Source organism: Trachymyrmex cornetzi, unplaced genomic scaffold (assembly GCF_001594075.2).
Source record: "Trachymyrmex cornetzi isolate Tcor2-1 unplaced genomic scaffold, Tcor1.1 scaffold23, whole genome shotgun sequence".
In the NCBI taxonomy this organism is placed as follows: domain Eukaryota; kingdom Metazoa; phylum Arthropoda; class Insecta; order Hymenoptera; family Formicidae; genus Trachymyrmex; species Trachymyrmex cornetzi.
In genome coordinates, this window is record NW_017296956.1 from 4,141,999 (window position 1) to 4,157,000 (window position 15,002).

Below are 15,002 nucleotides of genomic sequence, written 5' to 3' on the forward strand. Positions count from 1 at the left end.
TAGACGACTACGCATTTTATGATTATGCTTTTTCTATCGCTCGCCGAATTAATGCTACACTCTCGGAGGATTGGCGCCGTGCCGTTGTCAGCTCGTGAAAACGAAACGATATGTCAATCTTTCAATATTTCATGTCTAAATTAGTAACTCCCAAGTGTATAGAGATCAAATCCTGGATGTGTTTTTTAATTAGAATTATTTACCTCCTATTTTGAGTCTTTCATTAATTGTTTCGAATTAAAATAGTATTAATGATTGTTATTTTATTATATCGATTGTTATTTATGTAAAAATATTGATTCATATTAATATTTTTCCTTATAAGAAGTTCAGTTTGTAAACAACAAAGAAATAGCAGAAATATTGGAAGAAGACGAGGAAGATGCATTGAGATTCTTAAACAAATTAGAAGTTGAAGAATTCGAAGATATCAAATCTGGCTATAGGATTAATTTTTACTTTGATGAGAATCCATATTTCGAAAACGACGTTTTAACTAAGGAATTTCATCTAGGATCTTCTGGTGAGCGCATTTGTTGTCAGCAATCTGCTATTGAATCAATAATATATAGAAAACTATGATTCTGTTATAATATAAAAAATAATATACAGTATGATATAATTCAATTGAGTGTCATAGTTGCGATGAATCTCCTGCTGTTTTGCAGGAGATCCAGCATCTCAAAGTACATCTATTCGTTGGAAAGAGGGTGCGGATTTAACAAAGAAAGCAAAAACCAAAGCACCATTGAAAGGACGTAAGAGGCCACTCAAGCACAGGTCATTTTTTGATTGGTTTACGGATCACGGAGATCCAAGCTCAGATGAGATAGCTGAACTTATTAAAGATGATATGTGGCCTAATCCATTGCAGGTAAATACTATTCTCTGAAACTTGTACAGTACATCTTACTCTTAAAAATTTAAACTTAAGCCACTCTTTTTTTTTTTTAAGACTCCATTTTTATTCTTTGGAGTGAGACTCTACTCCAATGAATTTAGAGAGTACTCTAAAGACACATTTAAATATGGATATGTCCATGTTGAAAAGTATTAACTTATTTATATATACATGTATACTATAATACCTTAGTATCATTTGATGGGTTCTAGTATTACCTGGCTCCAGATATGGAAGTTGAAAATGGTATTGAGGGCGACGGTGAAGAATGTGAAAGCGAAGAGGAGGATGAAGAGGAAGATGGTGCGGATGAAGGTGATGAAGGAGGAGAAGGAGAAGAGGGAGATGATAGTATAGTGGTGGTCGAGGATGATGTTGATGAAGACGATGATGAGGACGAGGCTGTGAATGATGAAGATGATGGTGTCAATGAAGAGGATGATCTATTGGATGATGAAGGAGATCGTGAAGGTAAGTGTTAAAACTAACACTTAAATATTATTGTGTGATATGCTTGATGCTATACAGAGGTCCATTTAATTGTTACAGAGGGAGAAGAACCTATATAAAGTTGGAGTTTGGTTTCTGACATCATACAAAAAACGTGAAAAAAAAGAAAGAAAAATGAATGAAATTTTGTGCACCGAATCAATCAAGAGCAGATAGTTTAGTGGACTGAAAACAATATGCCATATGAATAAATCTCAGGACACATTTTTTCTGAATATATGAAAATAGAGAAGCAGAATTTAGAAGATCTAGACTCTTTCGATTGAAAACCTGTGTATAAAAATACAGCATTTGTTAAGATATATTGAAAGTGGTTTGAAAGGAAAGGGTCTGGATTAAATTAGATAGGTTCTACCATTGCACTAAATCTGTGTCAAAACATAAGACAAATTCCTCAGTTATATTCATATGGCCTAGTCGTCGTTCCCTTTATAAAATAACATCCGCTTGGTTCTCAATATCGCGGATTTTATGAATAAGTTAGGATAAAATAGAACGAGGCATTAGATGAAGAGTTCCATTTGCTTTCTTATAAAAATTATTCTTTAGATGACTTCCAGAACGAGGTGTCTATTTATAGAATTTTTGAGAGTGACGACTATACCTTCTGCACGTGAAATACACGAACTTTTACACCATTGTCTTATTTTAAATAAAACACTTGGAATAAAGATTTTATTCTTTGCTACTATTTGAATATTTTTTATAATCACACATATTGTCTATGATTACTCTGGAAACTGTAGTGATAAAAAATTTTTAATGTCTCTTGATAATTGTTACTGACTTATTTAATTTATATTACTGCAGACTGCACTTGTATTCTATCTGATGGTCTTTAAATATAATCTTTTACCAACAGATGTAATGAGAAATGTTCGTGTCCTGTTTATAAGTTACATAATAAACATTTACATTGCATATTACTATGACATAGCGTATGATTTTGGCTACATGTTATAATGTTGCCTCCAATAAACTCAGATATTGTATATTTATATATATTATTATAGAACTTAATATTTTAGTTGAAATATGAACCGATTACCACATTCTATCAATATAGAGATATGTTGCTACGCTCAAGAAATGATGTACAATTTTTGATAAAAAATTACAAGGTAAAATTGTGTATTTTATTACTTACGCGGACAAATAAGAATGTGTGCTCTGTACCGAAATCTATTTCGATTAGCATTAATTCTCTGTTGGATTACAATCGTCTAAAGAATTTAAGTTAAGTTTTTAATCACGATATTCATAATGAACTTGTCACACTCAGAAAAATATTTTCATCTTACACACCTCGTTCATGTTCTTCCACACTCCGTATCACGATTTACTCATATAAAGTAAATATTTCGCAAATATTTTTTTATTACATTTGATACATTACGTACTTCTAACGATAATTTCATTTTACGAGATTCTTCTATTATATAGCAAAGGTGAAATCAACATATAAAATTATGACGATCATCAATATTACATCTTCTATAATCGGCATCAATAGAGAATAAATAAGGCAAGTTTTCGGTTACACATTCGCATCAGTAAACAGAATCTCATTAGTTACTCTACATTCGAAGCCTAGGATGAAACAAGTAATTACTATACTCTCGAATAGAAAGCGCTCGTAGTCGATTTAATAAGATAAGCTGTAATTGTCTAATTTTAGAATAAAGTACAACAGCGATATTTTTAAATTAAGGCTATATATATTCTCGTGTTGTTTTCGGATACGGTTCTGTCAGTATTTATTAGATTACGTGTTACACCGCTAACATGTGTGAGAAAAGGAAATATTGTCAAAATTACAGAAATGATAAGACCAATAAGATTCGTATTTTATCATTAGACACTTGTGTGTTTATATATTACATTTATTGATACCTATTGATTCGATTCGTTGCGTCTTATGTGAGAAAGGATATTATAATTATCTGGCTCCTTTGGAAAGCGGCGAGTTGTAATAAATTTTTTATTGTGCATTGCATTCTTTCACGGAAATACTGTGCGAAAACTCCTTTTTTATCGCATGAAGAATAAATGTGTCAGCAAAGATGAAACGCGAGGACACGAGAATCAAGTGTAAACCTTCCCATCAAACGATGTGTCCGTGTTACGCAATAACGTAACAGATCAATTGAATAAAATTGCCAGTTTGAGATACAAAGTTTGAGTTTTTATATTGTCCATTAGTCTCGTAGATACACGTGCACGATGTGTTCCTCATCTATCGCTATTATCAAACGTTGTTTAACTGTCGCGGTGTAATTCGCGGTGACAATTAGATAGTTAAACAGCTTCGAGATAAATTCTTAATGTTATCAAAGTTTCAAACATCTCAATATCTGTTTAACAAGAAGAGAACACTGGATTCTTCACGGATTTTTATCTTTAGTATAACGAATGAGTTTCATGAATTTACATCAAAAATAAATTGTGCCGTGTTTGAGTTTTTTTGAATGAGCCTTATATATATAGTATTTTTCTAATGTGTATGATAAGACTGCATTAATTGTCTGGAAAATTGGATCCCGGTATAATGAATTAGTTTGCACATATAATGTAGCTTATAATATAGTGAATAAAAAAAATTGTAAATGCAAAGCTCAATAATGGATAATTTTTAGCAATAATAGTGCATCAAAGGTGTAAAACTTGTGCTCATGCACAGAACATCTTTTATACACCACAGCTCAGAAACTATTTATTATTAAATCTTGTATATCTTTTATTCGCCACAACATAAGTTACATTATATATGAAAAAACTCATTTCATCGGGATTTAATTTTCCATATAATTAACTTTCCGTGGTCAAAGTGGGGCTTTGAAGACCTAGATGAATTTTCAATTTTGAATTATTCTGCCTCAAATTTGGACACATACAAAAAAGTGAAAAATATTTCGGATCGTATCATTGTAAAGTCGTATTTTGTTAATTTGAAAGTTAGAAGAGTACCACGATCTTTTCAAATTTTTTAGAGCCCAAAACATTTTGAAAAACACAATAAGGCGTCAGTGACCCGGTTGGGTTAGGAAAGAAACAGTGAAAGAAACGTTGGATCATGGAGGATTAATGCGGGGTCCATTCGTACATTAAAAATACTATTTGCAAGGTTTATTCAACAAAAATATTCGGACATGACACAATTTATTTTCGATGTAGATTCATTATGCTAAAAGAGATCAAAATCCTAAAGGAATTATCGTGTCCTCTCCTTGTAAAATTTTTTAATGCTTTGTGTTTCGAGATGATCATCGTTAAATTCGTGGGAGCCACGATCGTAGCTGTCATCGGCCGAAACGCGGAACAGGAAGCGACCGACCAAATAAACTTATCTCCTATGAAGCGCGTTCAGCAGATTGTCAAATTCTCCGCTTTTTTATATGGACACGCGTGATCACACAACGTGTCGTCGCTCGTTCGCCTTATTACGAGCAGACCGAGCACATGCAGTCTCAACCGCGGCAAAAAAGCACCACTTTAGACCCAAAGATGTGGCTTTGTAAGACGCTGATGGCGAGGATATGATGCGTGTGTTACTGGCGGCTTCTAAATTACGTGAGATTTTTTTCATAATGCACGACTCTGTGATCCCAGGGTGTTACGTGTGTCACGGTCAGCATCAATATCGCTGCTACGATCATGATGGCGAGCGATACTCTGCAACGGATAAGAATTCATCTGCATCAAATTTATAAGTCAATATATCTTCGAAACAAAATTGATAACGTTAAATTGCTATATATTGCATAATTTTGTTAAGCTTTACTTCTGATAATTCCTTCTGACAACGTAAAAATTAAAAAAAATTTTTTGATATCTGAAGAGAACAGAGTTAGGCAAAATCTCATTAAACATTTCTCGTTAATAGCGTACAATTGTAATGACACTATTCATATATGATGATTTGTACACATTATAAATTTTCCCTGGTTGAGATTTGGAGGCAACTTGCGCTTGATGGATGATACGAAATTTCGCGCTACAAGGGGGCCACTGTTGAGCGAGTCTCCGCAAAAAAAGCTGCTTTGTGCCGCGGCCTGGAGGAGCAGAAGCTGCGGAAGAAGTCACGAGAATGGTAAAGAACTCGAAGAATAAGCCGTGAAGCTGCCTTGTGCTCATTGACGAATCCAGAAATTTGTCAAGAGGGGGCCATTTTGACACGCCGCAAACGAGATTTTTTTCAAAAGGTCAAATATGTAAAAGACAGAATATTGAATTATTATTTAAATTATTATGCTGAAAAAATGTTATATTAAATGTATAATTCGTAAAACATTTTATTTAAAATTATATCAATACAAAAAATATAATAGAATCTATGTTTTTTATATCTAAGAAATTCTTAAATTAAAAAATATTTTTGAAATATCAAAATTGTGATTAAGCATTTCAGAAATATTTAAAAAATATATAACTTTGCTGTAAATATTTTTAAAAAGGGAGTCTGGCTCTGTGTTTGTGTTTGCGTTTGCTCATCCAAGGAATAATGCCACATTGACTGAATCGTTAAAAAAATGGCATAATTTCGGTCAATAATCGGTCAATATATGACAATTACACTCGAAATTGTATTTATTTCTAATAAAGCTTTTAATTGATATTTGGAGCTTCGTGATGGTTTGTATCAAGTCGCAAACGATATGCCGACGATTTTGAAGATTATCGCGCTAGTTTGCCTCCGTTTCTGCTCGAATCGCGTTATTAATCAACACACGGAGTCTGCGAGCGTATCACGCGTATATTCTCGTATCTAATGAGACAGTGAGAAAAAGAGAGAGTGAGAGGGAAGGACGGGAGACTTGTCGTACTACGCAACAGTGTGTTGCCAGTAGAAGGAGGGAGGATGAGGACAAAGGGTAGAAGGAGAGGCCCGGGACCTGCGAGGGAGATGTATAAAGGTGCAGATGACAAAACCAAAGTGCCGGCGTACCAAATGCTTCAATGCAAGTTGAGCGCTCATTCGAGACGCATCCGGACGAAACTTCTTCGGGACGGTCGCTCACACGTTTTTCTCAAAAAGATTGAAAAAAAAGTGATAAAAAAGAATCAAATTACGATTTCCTCGCGAAAAAAAGAAAATTTTTAATCGTGAAAAGTCGCGTGAGCATAATAATCGCGGAATTCGATCGATGAGGGAAAATGGCACATTACGTCGATCTCGCTGCGTCCTTTATTATCCTTCTCCTGATGGCCCACCTGGAGCAGCTGGTTCTGCACAAACGAGGTACCGTTTGTAATCCAAATAATGATTGAATTCCCGTTTAAATCGTCAAAATTCGCCCAAAATTATTTTAAATTGTTAAACAAATTTGCGCGGTTGGTAAACCGCCAACCGGCCACAGCATGAAAATCTTGCGCAAGACATCAGAAATATACAACTAGTTTCTAGCTTATTTAATTTTCGCCTTCCCTATATTTCATATTTTTTTCGTGTAGAGAGAAATTTTTACATAAAAATCGTGTGGCTTTGATGTATGTTGAATTGAGATGAACTCCAACTTTTGTGTAGACAAAGTATTATTAAATAAATGTCTTAGAAAAAATTTAAAATTTGTTTTATTTAATTATGTACTGTTTTTTCGGTATGAAATTATTGAATCGCTGATATTTACGATAGACTAAATTTCATTTCATCACGACGATATTCATTGTGTGTACCGACGTTAAGCAAATCATCCTATTAGTTAGTTCTCCAATGACCTAGGCTTATTTGCGCACGCAGAATACTATGAGTTGCGTTCGGTATTTCGAAACTTCGAGGCAGTTCCACGAAGTGAAGTTCAATCATCAATATTCTAAAGATATCAATAATTGTATTTAAGTGGGCGACATGGGCGCAGGCAAAATTTTTCTTTAAAACAGAATATTATATACATTTTATATACATACAAACATGTACCACACAAAACATTTTGTCACTTCATGGGTCAAATTTTCTTTTTTCCGTTGTGAAAAATTTGTATGTAATCCTTTGTGTTTGACGTTTGTCATAAAATTCAACATTAACTTAAAATTGTACTACAATGTGAAAAAGAAAGCACGCCCGACGTCCATGATGGTTTCGTGCACACGACGCGTCGATTGATATAAATTAATTTTTGCATGTAGATCGGACGCATTGAGGAACAATTGAGATCACGAAAGCGTTATTGGAGAATCTCTAAGCTCTTCGCAGAAACTGTTTGCGAGCTAGATTGATATATATTTTACAGATAAAATTCACGACTCGCATCTATCAGTGGGAAAACACACGATGTCTAAGAGAAACGAGGTTTTGACGCTTTTCGCTCTTATCAATGTGCAAAGCGTATTTTTTCCAACGCGTTTCTCTTACGCTTGATAGATCCATAAATTTATTTATAATTTTTTTATGATGGAATCATGAAAAAATGATTCTAATTATTTTATCGGCGTTTTCGTGTTTCCTGTTAGAATTTCGTAATAAAGCAAATAAAAGATTTACAGAATTTTTAAGCGATTGATGAAAAAATTGAGAAAGTGATAAGTCCGACAAAAATCAAACAGAGCTTTTGACCTAGATGCACTTGTCGTCTCGTTCTTTTCAAGCTAATTTACGACATGCACAAAGATATAAATGTAAGATATTTAAAATTTGTTTCAACACTTGATAATGGTCTTACAAACCTAATGAAAATATTCTAGCTATTTTTGCCGAATTTATGACAAACCAAAATTTATTACTTATCTAAAAGTAAAAATACCGAAGGTAAAAAGTATATTACAATTATAATAAATCTATTCAAGTGATTGTCTTCAGTAAAGTAAAAATCATACTATATATTCTCAAACACAAATAACTTTCAAGACTTTATAATATATATTTTTTATAGCGCAGTAAATTTTATTCAGTGCTAAGATAATATTAACTTCTATTAAGATGTATGGTGATTTATAGATTAAGAAAATAGTAACAAATCGTAGTAGCATAAAATTTGCTTTATGTAATGGCTAGACGATGATCGCTCATTTGCCAGAAAAACAAAGTAAATTTATAAAAGTAGATGCCCTTTCCTATATGGATCTGCTAATTTTATAAAATTTACTAGAATTTTAGCACATATTATTTTGCATTTTTTTTTCGTGAAAAAACCACGATCGTTTATTTATTTTTTATTCATTTTACAAAAAATTCACATTTCTCTATATTTTATTCTAATTAATATCTAGATGTATTATCACTAAATTAATACCGATGTAATTACCGTATCTGCATGCTCTTCCGAGCAAATTAACACGACTCGTTAATTTTTTATCGCATGAAATAGCGCTCGTCGTCGAGGGAAGAATGGAGGCTCAGTTCGAGAAATGCTGCGGCCTTGGCTCTTCTTGGGCTCAGGAGGGTCTTAGGTGTGAGAAATTCACTGGGCCTGTGACCGGAGTGTCGAGGGTGGAGCAGGGTCTTTGCCTGGAGGCTGTGGATATCTGTTGCGTCCGGGCCTATCACGAACAGCAATGCGAAAAAGGAAAAGCCGACGCGCGCAAAGGTCTGGCCTGTGTGACAAGCACGGCATCGCAAAGATCTCCAAAGACTTTCGGCCGCGGAGATTACCATCGCGACTGTTGCGAGGGCTGCAAGCTAGGTACTTTTATTCAATTTATTAGTGCTTTCCAAACAAGCGACGCAGTATAACACAGTGATCATATCATCTTTGTTTAACATTGGCAAATAACAAAGATGTGATGCTGATTCACTGTGCCATCTGTGTTTCTTATTTATTGGGTTGCCGGAAAGCACTCTATCTTGCGTATTACGTCAAGAATATTTTATGTATTAATAAAAGCTTCTACTTTAACGAAACTCGGACAAACTCGTTCGTATTGATTATCCCTGACGCGCGTCTTATCAATGTATTATCAGGTATTCTCGCGGGGTCTATGGGTCAAGGATGCTCCTTCAAAAGCTTCTCGTTTGGCATTCCTTGGGATCCCGCGTTCTTGGAATGCTGTCGCGAAGCGTCGCCGAGCTCCACGACGGATCTTACGAGTGAATTGTCAAGCGAGAGTTCAACCGAAACTGATCTAGATTTTTCATCGTCTTCGCCAACGTCCTCGTCAACGTCCTCGTATTCGCCGTCGCCGTCATCGTCATCATCATCATCATCATCATCGTCGTTATCATCGTCATCAACGTCATCGTCGCCATCGTCGTTGCCGTCATCGTCTTCGCCTTCTTCATCTACATCACCTTTATCCACATCATCGGATGAGCCTTCCTCTTCATCATCAGATTCCACGCCGTACTCGATTCCAACTCCAGGTATAATGTATGATTTGCATAAAAAATATTTCATTTATTATATGGAATATGTTCCTTGATTATTGATTACAAATAATAAAATTTGTAAACGAGTCAAAATATACTTTCTGAAATTTTTAGAGTGAATCTTACTCTAAAAAATGAAAATTGATCTATTCTTTTTCAAGAATGGTTCAATTTTCATTTAAAAAAATAAGATTCTATTCCAAAGAATTTAGAGAGTATCTTAAAAAAAATTCATACTGTGTAAACAAACATTTTGCATTGTTTTTCTGAAGCGCATAGCACGTACGCGAGAAAGTCGGCGCAATCGTGATCTTTCTCTTCTTTATTTAGCTTATGTGCAAATAGTTTAAATCCCAACGATTTTAAATCCCAACGTTCTGATTCACAGAATTGGATGATATCTGTCAACTCATGAAAGGCATGCTTTGCACTGACGTTTGCGTACCGACGCCGGGCTCGTATCGCTGCGAATGCCGCGACGGCTTCACTTTGTTGGAGGACGGAAAAACTTGTAGGCAGGATCAACCAATCGACAGGTATACAATAGTATAGATTTTGATGTAGATCTTTTTATTGCATGGGAAAGTGTATTCGTGACCAGATTGACGTTCGGATTAATTATTGCGACGATATCGCGAATACTGCGAAACAATGAAAAGTCAGCTTTATCATTTGCATTTCAGTCTGTGAAGCGTAGTTATTGTTAATAATGCAAATGTAAACAAATGCAATCAAATATCCACTTTTAGATGCAAACCAACTCATCCCTGCGAGCATCGGTGCACTGACAACGGAGTGGCTGTCGTATGCAGCTGCGATCCAGGATACGATTTGGCCAAAGACGCACGTTCGTGTATCCCAAAGTCACCGAGGAAAAAGATGCCGGACACAGACGAGGATGACGAATCGCCGTTATGTCCGTCGGGCTATCGTTATAACGCCACCAATCAGGTGTGCGACGGTATGTATAATTTTTAAAAATGTAACATTCTCATACAGGTAAGGGAATAACATTTAACAGTTAATTAATTAATAAAAGTTATATCTATTAACGCGACAATAAAAGCACAGAGTTGGGAACGTTACTTTATAAAAATAACGCGTTATCATTATCATTACTTTTTATAAAAAGTAACTCGTAATCGTATTATCTTAATTTAAGAAATAATGATTCGCTGCTTTTTTATAATAATAAAGTAAGATATTAGATTTTAAAATCACATCATTTGATAATATTAAATCAATATTAAATATAACAATTATTATTAAAGCTTAAAGCTCTAACTAGTCTCTATGTAACAAGCTCTTTTCTTTATATTAAATTTATTTTAATAAATCTATAATTCTTATAATATATTAATATTTTTATTCTTTAACATAGTTATTAAAAATTTATATTATAATGTAATTTACAGACTTAAATGTTATTAAAAATTAATTAAATATTACTTTTAAATGTTAATGTCTTTATTAAGAGTGCTTTCCAATATTTATTGCCAGTACAAAAAATTTATAATTTATATTACATAATATGCAGTATATGCAATAGATTTTTAGTATTGACAGTAACTATCGGAAATCAAGCTAAGATATAAAGTATAAAATATGTTTTAAATTTCTACTTAAATGAAATATTTCTATATCATAAATAATGCTATCTATTGAATAAACAGAGAATTAAACTAACGATTGAATTCGTCGTGGTTCCAAAAATAAAAAAAAGTAAAGATTATAATATTATCGAAAGAAAGTAACGATAACGGCATTTATAACAATTAACTTCTCAACCCTGTAGAAGCACATTCTCGTAACTTAATTTAATTCTAACGTACTCGCTCATGTTTCACGTTTCTCGTGTATTGCAATATCGTGATTGTATCGCCCATGTTCGTTGCAGCATTGTTATTTCTGCCTCGTATTCTCGCTTATGTGAATTGTGCGATCAAATTTGTATCTTCTTTTTTATTATTCTGCGAGATTGATTTTTGTTCAATTCGCTACGCTGCTTGTTTCTGCGATCGTGCGTTCGATTTTCGCATGTGATCGTCACTTTTCGCTGATCCATCGATCAGACGTGGATGAGTGTCTGGAGCGCAACGTGTGTCCCGGTGGAGGATGCCAGAACACCATAGGATCGTATATTTGCATCAGGGAGAAATCCGCGAAGAATGCACTCTACAAAGCTTGCCCTCCGGGTTACGAATGGCATCCATTGACAAATGACTGCGCAGGTAAGAAAAAGCCCATTTTAAACTTATCCGCGCATCTTTGATTATTATAAATCAAAATTATTATTATTATATATTTATTTTTCAGATATTGATGAGTGTACCATCTTATCAGCTGCCTGCACCACAGATAAACCGATTTGCATGAATACGCCGGGTAGTTACACGTGTCTGGAAAAGACCGGCGTGAAATGTCCTGCGGGGTTCAAGATCGACAAATCGTTGCAGCTATGCAAAGGTAATATCGTTAATATTTATATTTGTTTGGTTTACCCCCCCCCCCCTCCTAAAAAAAAAAAACCAAATCAAGAAAAAGTCAAAATGATGATTTTTGGTTAAAAAATTTAACTGTTTATCGACGTTAAGATTACAATCGAATCATTTTCATTTTTTGTTGACTTTTATGTTTCTTGGATATTGTCAAATTAAACTTTTTTATAGTATACACATGTTGATTTTCCAGTTCTTACTACATGGGTTGTTCGTATTCCGGATTAACTTTCATCATTTTTACAAGTGTACGAAGATTATTAAGAAATGTTTATATATATTTTAACATGATCTTTAGAACATATTTGAAAAGTTGTGTATTTAAAGAATATATAACTATAATTACTTTGTGCTCTTTATAGTATTTGATAGAAAAGAAACGCGCAAAACATAAATGACCCAATTGTATGTATCAAGAATTAATTCACGTGTATGGTAAAAAAATGATGAATTTTCCGCGGGAAATCTTGCCTCTTTACGTATTCCTCTCTGTTTATTTGTTAATCAGATGTGGACGAGTGCGCGGAAGATATTCACAGCTGTGCAGCAGATGTCGAGCAATGTCGAAACACCGAGGGTGCTTACGAATGCGATATAAAATGCGGGAAAGGATTCACGTACAATATCGGCCTGGGAGTTTGCGTCGGTGAGCTTTCGGTCTCCATCTCGAACATTTTTAGATCTTTAATTGTTATAATGCACATAATAACGACATGACCATTGCTTTTCGATAAGTAAATTTTTATTATGTTTTAAACTTAAATTTCCGGTTTTTCTACCAGATAAATGTATGCATGCATTGCATCTCTTGATCGCAATTCTTTTTCATTTTGAAAGATCGATCGAATGATCGTGGAAAACGTTGTGAATTACCTTGGGTATATGTTTGATGAGCTCGCATCCACAATTTGATTTTGCATGCAACGCTTCATCCCTGTAGCTTTCATGCATGTGAGTAATAAATTTACTTCTTAAATGATTGCGTTTTTTAATAATTCATATATGTACATGCAATAGTTAATTAATATAAAATAAAAATTATATAAGCGTATTGCTAATTAACACTCTGAAGCTAAAGATGGATCTATTAAACCCACTTAATTATAAATCTCTTTGCCAAAAATGTCAAACAATTTAATTTTTTATATCTAAAAATTTGGATTTTTGTTATCACACTGAAAAAAATTTACTAAATCTTAATACATATTTCTTTGAATAGTACTAAGTAAACATTTACTTATAGTAAATAAATATTTACTTAATAAAAAATTATAGTTGAATCAAATTAATGGTTTTTATATCAAATAAATATATGTTTATATATTTAGTAAACATTCACTTAGAGAACTATTCAAAGAAATATTAAAATTTATTTTTTTCTAGTGGAAAATACATTTAATACTTATTTTTTATTTCATTTTGGTTTCTTGAATTTAATTAATGTCTTTTAATTAACATAAATTAAATAGGTCTCATACAACTAGCATCAGCATTAGAGATTTTGGTGTCAACTTCGAAAGGTTAACAATGTCAAGATTTTAGAGATTGGAACTTATAAAAGTCATACAGCTAGTACATTTTCAATATTATACCTTCGACGATTTCTCTCTGCAAAAGTAAATAAATTATAATTTATGATAATATCATATGTATTTTCTTTTAGACGTAGATGAATGTATCGAGTCGAGCAATTCTTGTCCCGATCCCGACACGATATGTGTTAACACGGAGGGTGCGTACGAGTGTACAAAGACATCGGCGAGTCCTTTTCCACATATTCTAAACGACAACAATCCGTTCGATCATCAAAAGGGTATGCAATCCAGTTCACGTATGACTTGTTCAGCGGGATATAAATCCTCTAACAATTCTGGAATAACGAGATGCATCGACGTCGACGAGTGCAACGAACAATTGCATTCCTGCGAATTTGACGAGCGTTGTGTTAATGAAATTGGTAGTTACAGGTACGATATTCTGTGACAAATTCAATGATGTATATTCAAAGGTAGATATATTTTAACAATATACTTTGAAAAAAATAGATGCCTACGGGTTAAAAACAATAAGGGTACATCTACCATGGAAGAAACCAACGACAATCAACGCGATGATCGATTTAGTCGAGGGTACAAATTAGAAGGAACGAACATTTCGTCGGTTATGAATGAAATCGAGGATTGTGGCGACGGTTACTTTTTCGATGAGAAATCTGACCGTTGCATCGGTAATTATTTCTTATTTTTACATCAAATAATCTTTTGTACGGAAATTTTGATAATTTATGTATCATAGATGTTGACGAATGTGCCAATGGAATAGCGATTTGTGGTATAAGCGAACGTTGCGTGAACACGGAAGGTAGTTACCGATGTTCTCCAACTTGTCCACCTGGTTTTCGACTGCGCAACAATTCTCGACCTACGAACGAGGTCAAGGAACATTGCGAAGATATTAATGAATGCTTACTAGGTTTGCACGCCTGCAATAGCTTGACTCAATATTGTATTAATACAAACGGTTCCTACGTTTGCGGAACGCGAACCACTACTACCAGAATCGAGACGACGAGTAGCAGCACGACAACAAGAAGACCTTTCGTTGGTCCGCGCTACAACAAAGTACAGGTCCCTAGAAATAGTTTTGTGAGTTACTGATTACGTCAATCTTGAGAAAATGATATGCATATTGATCACGGAGAAAAATGTAATGTAATATATGCCAAAATTCTAGTAAATTTTATGAAATTGACAGGTCCATATAAACATATATATATATATATATATACATTGAA

General features: G+C 33.9%; 2 protein-coding genes across 4 annotated transcripts in view; both read left to right on the top strand.

Moving 5' to 3' along the window:
- Window positions 1-1,524, top strand: part of Set (NAP domain-containing protein SET) — a 2,050-nt gene extending 526 nt beyond the window's left edge. Inside the window, exons 2-5 of one of the 2 annotated variants that reach the window (XM_018507144.1) lie at window positions 334-523; window positions 669-874; window positions 1,114-1,372; window positions 1,451-1,524. In XM_018507144.1, the coding sequence (XP_018362646.1) occupies window positions 334-523; window positions 669-874; window positions 1,114-1,372; window positions 1,451-1,470 (675 nt within the window). In that variant the 3' untranslated portion in view covers window positions 1,471-1,524. The remainder of the gene's footprint in view (window positions 1-333; window positions 524-668; window positions 875-1,113; window positions 1,373-1,450) is intronic. The other variant, XM_018507145.1, reaches the window with a different exon arrangement.
- A 4,862-nt stretch (window positions 1,525-6,386) lies between these two features.
- Window positions 6,387-15,002, top strand: part of LOC108760828 (fibrillin-1) — a 16,356-nt gene continuing 7,740 nt past the window's right edge. The window contains exons 1-11 of one of the 2 annotated variants that reach the window (XM_018507052.1): window positions 6,387-6,650; window positions 8,713-9,027; window positions 9,306-9,704; window positions 10,099-10,246; window positions 10,460-10,671; window positions 11,783-11,941; window positions 12,027-12,176; window positions 12,717-12,854; window positions 13,872-14,175; window positions 14,254-14,435; window positions 14,504-14,853. In XM_018507052.1, the coding sequence (XP_018362554.1) occupies window positions 6,566-6,650; window positions 8,713-9,027; window positions 9,306-9,704; window positions 10,099-10,246; window positions 10,460-10,671; window positions 11,783-11,941; window positions 12,027-12,176; window positions 12,717-12,854; window positions 13,872-14,175; window positions 14,254-14,435; window positions 14,504-14,853 (2,442 nt within the window). In that variant the 5' untranslated portion in view covers window positions 6,387-6,565. The remainder of the gene's footprint in view (window positions 6,651-8,712; window positions 9,028-9,305; window positions 9,705-10,098; window positions 10,247-10,459; window positions 10,672-11,782; window positions 11,942-12,026; window positions 12,177-12,716; window positions 12,855-13,871; window positions 14,176-14,253; window positions 14,436-14,503; window positions 14,854-15,002) is intronic. The other variant, XM_018507053.1, reaches the window with a different exon arrangement.